The sequence below is a fragment of the Salmo salar genome, chromosome 22 (genome assembly GCF_965601325.2).
Source record: "Salmo salar chromosome 22, fSalSal1, whole genome shotgun sequence".
Lineage (NCBI taxonomy): Eukaryota > Metazoa > Chordata > Actinopteri > Salmoniformes > Salmonidae > Salmo > Salmo salar.
The window spans coordinates 62,700,001-62,705,882 of NC_138312.1; the positions used below are offsets into that span (position 1 = coordinate 62,700,001).

The 5,882-nt window shown below is 40.8% G+C and overlaps 1 protein-coding gene across 11 annotated transcripts in view; it reads right to left on the reverse strand.

Moving 5' to 3' along the window:
- slmapa (sarcolemma associated protein a) overlaps positions 1-5,110 on the reverse strand; it is a 163,170-nt gene extending 158,060 nt beyond the window's left edge. For 7 of the 11 annotated variants that reach the window (XM_082967755.1, XM_082967754.1, XM_082967753.1 and 4 more), the window contains exon 1: positions 3,402-5,109. In XM_082967755.1, coding sequence (XP_082823881.1) covers positions 3,402-3,599 — 198 coding nt within the window. In that variant the 5' untranslated portion in view covers positions 3,600-5,109. Of the gene's footprint in view, positions 1-1,509; positions 1,580-3,401 lie in introns of those variants that run through there. The other 4 variants (XM_082967751.1, XM_045705714.2, XM_045705715.2 and 1 more) reach the window with 3 other exon arrangements.
- Positions 5,111-5,882: the final 772 nt, after the last annotated feature.

The following is a 5,882-nucleotide window of genomic DNA, read 5'->3' on the forward strand; positions in this document are numbered from 1 at the left end:
CCAGGTAGGCCAGCTGCAGCTGAACATAGCCAATCTGTAAATAGCCCATCCAATCTACCTACCCCATATTGTTTTTATTTACTTTTCTGCTCTCTTGCACACCAGTATTTCTACTTGCACATCATCATCTGCTCATCTATCACTCCAGTGTTAATTTGCTAAATTGTAATTACTTCACTACTATGGCCTATTTATTGCCTTACCTCCTCACGCCATTTGCACACACTGTATATAGACTTTCTTTTTTTCTATTGTGTTATTGACTGTACTCTTGTTTATTCCATGTATAACTCTGTGTTGTTGTTTGTGTCGCACTGCTTTGCTTTATCTTGGCCAGGTCACAGTTGTAAATGAGAACTTGTTCTCAACTGACCTACCTGGTTAAATAAAGGTGAATTTTTTTTATTATTATAATTATAATTATTATTATTTTTTTTAAATATGCACTGTATGTGCGTGACCATTAGGGCCTGACCTATAGCATATCATAATCACAGTAATAAATTGGTTATGAACCCGATCTAACATCTCTGGAGACCTGAAAATAGCTGTGCAGCGACACTCCCCATCCAACCTGACATAGAATAATGGGAGAAACTCCCCAAATACAGGTGTGCCAAGCTTGTAGCGTCATAGCCAAGAAGACTCGAGGCTGTAATCACTGCCAAAGTTGCTTCAACAAAGTACTGAGTAAAGGGTCTGAATACTAATGAAAAATTCACACATTTCTAAAAACCTGTTTTTGCTTTGTCATTATGGGGTATTGTGTGTCGTTTGATGAGGGACAAAAACAATTGCATCCATTTTAGAATAAGTCTATAACGTAACCAAATGTGGAAAAAGTCAATGGGTCTGAATACTTTCCGAATGCGCTGTAGATTACATTTAGTTACATTGAGGTTTATAATCTTAAATTAGTTCACTAAAGTGATCAATTGTTTATATTGATTATTATAACTTGTTGTACCAACCTGATATAATGTATTTATAGCTAGCTGTCTTTTAGTTTAAATATTTTTGTTGACGTAATGTTTGTCCTCGGGGCACCGTTGTAAATGAGACACTGGTCTTAACAGTAATATAATACTGGAATAGTAAAACGCCTTTCTTCAAGCCGTTATAGTACTAGTATCAAACTAAGTGCTTATAATTAAACGATGTAGAAACATTATGAAATGAGAACAGTGAACGACGGGGCTGATGTTCTGGACGGACACCTACTGATTTAAACCGTTTATCGGCGCGGTCTGGTTTGTCCTTTAAAAGCAGTGAGACGGAGGCATAGAGAGCTTGTAAAGTAGAAGCAGAGTAAAACTGCATTCCAAGATAGGGGTGTGTAATCTCTTTGTCTATATTAAACTCTTGGCGCTGCCTGCTGCTACACCTAGAATGGTGTTCAAACTAAGACGTTCAGCCAGCGAGGTCAGATAAATCTCTACTAAAAAAGAAGCACAAAATGACAAATATTTACACAACTAGTTAACAAAACAGGCATTTAAAACTACTTACGTCACTACACAGGAAGTGGGGCCTATATCTTCCTGAACTGAACAACTGTTTGCTATGAAGTGTTCAGGAATCTGAGGGAGAGGCTTACAGAAAGAGTCAAACGTTTGGACACACCTACTCATTCAAGGGTTTATATTTTGTACTATTTTTCTACATTGTAGAATAATAGTGAAGACATCAAAACTATGAAATAACACATATGGAATTATGTAGTAAGCAAAAATGTTAAATAAAAATACATTTTAAAAAGACTCTTCATAGTAGCCACCCTTTGCCTTGATGACAGCTTAGCACACTCTTGACTGGTACTGTAAATCAGCACCCATTTACATTTTACATTTAAGTCATTTAGCAGACGCTCTTATCCAGAGCGACTTACAAATTGGTGCATTCACCTTAAGATATCCAGTGGAACAACCACTTTACCCAAATCAGTTCAGTAAAGAAATAAGTCACGTGGAAGGGGTGGAGTAAACAGTATAAGGTTTATATGGTATAGTGAACATGGAGCGATATTTACACCGACCTCTGGCTGTCAAAGTTCTAATCAATTTGAACCTTTTAACACAAGCCAACCGTTTCAAGGTTTCTCTGTAGTGCCAACTGTACTAGCTACTGTATGCAGTCCAGGTGAAGACAGGAGAGGTGTGCCCACAACCCTACTCACACAATGCATTGGTGGAATTTAATAGGGCATACCGTAGAGAAATATTACAATAGAAAATGAGCCAAGCTCCAGAGTAGTGCCTCATGGTTTTCTGTCCGTTTCATGAGTGTGCTTAATAAAACGCATCCCCTGGTGTGTTTCTCGTTTCCCCACCAGGTTAAACTAACAAATACATGCCCTGTAACTTTCCATGACAACACCACTGCACAACTGTAACTCTCCTTGCCCTGTAACTTTCCCCTGACAACACCACCGTGTTGAAAGTAACGTTATCTGTCCGTCTGACAAGACAACTACAACCATTTCATCAAGGAAATACTAAACCTTCTATTCTTGTGTGTGTGTGGTGTGTGTGTGTGTGTGTGTGTGTGTGTGTGTGTGTGTGTGTGTGTGTGTGTGTGTCACGTGATGCTGTTACTACAGCTAGATGTGCATGCGGGTACATGAGGACCTTGGGGGAGGTATGCGATGTGTGTATTAGGGTAGGGTGTTGTCTTGGGTTGTCTAGCTAGCAGGCAGCTGTGTGTCTTGCATTAACAGTCTTTATCCACGAACCTCAAAACAGATTTCCTAGCAGCTGTAGCCTAAGCAATTAGCTAGGGGATCTTTATGTGTATCCCAAATTACACCGTGTGTGTGTATGTGTGTGTGTGTGTGTGTGTGTGTGTGCATCCCAAATTACACCCTATGTGCCCTACTCTTGACCAGAGGCCTATAGGGAATAGGGTGCCATTTGGGGAAGCAAACTATTAATCCCCCATGGATGTTCTAAAAAGGTGATATGCCACATTATTATTGATCTGTTTATTTAGGGTGGGAGGAAGTTGGCACACAGACAGCACAATCCTAGGCTAGCCCTACGCAAAACAAAACTGTGACCAATGGTTTGATATTCTATCTCAGCACTGTTGCCATAGCTGGCTGTCAGTGGCAACCCATATGTGTGTGTGTGTGTGTGTGTGTGTGTGTGTGTGTGTGTGTGTGTGTGTGTGTGTGTGTGTGTGTGTGTGTGTGTGTGTGTGTCTCAAACCTGCAGCCATGACCCATTATTTACCCATAGGTGGCTGACTGACCAGTTATTCCATTGAGGTGGTTGGACATGCCGACTGCAACCCCAGTTCAACATGTCTGCCTGCATGGCTGCCTGGCAGTGACTGCGCAAAGGGATTGTACCAAGTAAAGTAAAAACACTAGTAGGTATCATCCGACTGGTTAACAGACTCACCTTGCCAGTCTTGTGATCGAACCAGAGAAGAGCATGGTTCCTTGATAGAACCTTGCAGTCGAACGTAGCATTGTTCTGAGCGGGTCGGCATCGTGCCACAGAGCGCCCGATCTTGACTGGCTCGTCCAGGTAGACATGACGTTCCTGAAAAGGGTGTGAATTCGGACGGCAGGAGAAAACGGCCAGCGCTGAAGGCATTGATGATGGCTTAGGAGTGTTACTCCAACCGGAGACTAAAGACAAGGTTTCTTGATCCAGAATGACAACGTCCCTAAGTCTTCAATCATCGGCTGTTAATTCAATTTAGCCTAGCTATTCCCGCTGGCTGGCTGGCTATTCTATTTTGAGTTAAGCACTAACTAGCTATCAAACATTATATTCATTTTGACGTTTTTTTTCCCCAACGAGAAACGTAACCAATACTCTTGTAAATCTAACGAGTAAAAAATAAAAAATAAAAAAGTGTTTTGGACTATCTTTCTACAGAGCTACATTACGTCCACTGAATGTTATTCAACACGGCTATGTACAGGTCAGAATTCTGACTAGCCAGAATTGCATGACGATAGTAACAGTAGCCGTCTAGAAAATATCTAATCACGTCCATCAAAACGTACAGGGAAAGAAGCTATATTGAGCAGGCTAGTGTGGCACCCAATATCTTTAGCCCAGCAACGGATAAATCCAGATTGGTAGTTTATACAAACTATTTGACCAGTGCGGAGTTTCCTATCCCTGCGCCTGAATGATGATGATACGGCTATTGAAACACACCCGCTGTCAATCTGACCGTGGTTTAACAGGTCATTAATACGTTCTTTTTCTATAGAGTTTGTATTTTAACTATAGAGTTTGTGTCATTACGTTTTGTTTATCCTACGCACTATAGACGGGTGCGATATAAGAACATCTGACCTTGTTTGTTAGCTAGCTCGCTAAGCAGCTAATGCAAACCTCTAGCCACTCCCAACTCAGGCAGACTAGCAAGCTAATATTGAGTTTCAGGGCCCTGAACAGAAACAAATCTTTATAATCTCGAAGCCAAATGTTCCAAACTGCTGCAAAGACAACCCTTAGATCTAAAATGGGTATTGCAGCGGGATGTAGAGGTTGATGTACCCAATACAAAAACCCTGCAGTTTGGCTGTTTGTTGGCAACTACCCAGATATAACTATAAAAATTCAAAAAAAAAAAAAAAAGAACGCTAGCTAGCTAACTATGCTAACGTGCTAACAACTTGTAATTCAACCGGAGCGGCCTCTTCGGGTGAATTGTCGACTGGTGCTCAACCAACTCTTGAATAACGCTACTTCAGGTAAAATAGTCAATTTGAGACAAGCAACTAAAACACAACTAACGTTAGCTAGTAAAGTGGGCCCCTCTTCAAAGCAAACGTTAGCCGAGTCGGAAAGTGTTAGCTAGGATGGATAGCCTTGCTAGCTAGTTAGCTAGTTAGCTAGCTGACAGAACAGACACGGAAAAACCGTGACGAGTTTCGGCTAGCATCCTCAATCCAGTTGCTAATCTTCTGAAGATTTCCAAGTTTAAACCACAACTTATCGATGGCACAAGATGTGAATATATATATATATATATTTTTTTTTTTTTTTACAGAATTATTCCGTTGAACTGGGTAAACTTTCGAAAGACTTGTCCTCTTCCACAACAATCCGTAGCCATACTGAAATGAAATAATACACACAAACAGACCGGTAAGCGCCGTGTAGCGCACGCGACATAGCCATGACGTAATTAGAGGGCGGGATCGATATTCAAATTGACAACATGGGGATCCAATCAGAATAGACATTCATCACACGCTGCAACGTTATATGCAAATATTGTTTATGTGGTTAAAAAAAAATGAATTTCTATTGGAAACACTTGTATTACTTTTTCTGTCATTTACATTTTAATAATTTAGCAGACGCTCTTATCCAGGGCGACTTACAGTAGTGAATGCATACATTTCATTTCTTTTTATTTTTTTTGTACTGGCCCCCCGTGGGAATCGAACCCACAACCCTGGCTTTGCACACACCATGCTGGCGTTGCACACACCATGCTCTACCAACTGAGCCACAGGGAAGACTACTTCCCTATATTGACTACTGTCAATGATAGATCTTAAGTTATGATATAATGGGGTGGCAGGTTAGCCGAGTGGTTTAGAGCTTTGGGCTAGTAACCGGAAGGTTGCTAGATCGAATCCCCCGAGCTGACGAGGTAAAATCTGTCATTCTGCCCCTGAACTGTTCCTAGGCAAATCTGATTAATTAGACATTCAGAAAAGTCATTTCTGAATCCCAAGGGACTTAATTAGGGAAAGATTATAAGATTTGTTCAAAGACTTTAAAAGGTATCAACCCACCTGCTCCCTTCTTTATAATCACTGATATGTGAGTTACATGCAAACCTCACCGGCCACGTTGCTTGCGCCAGCGTTGCAAAATAAATGTACACATACTGTGTTATTCAAT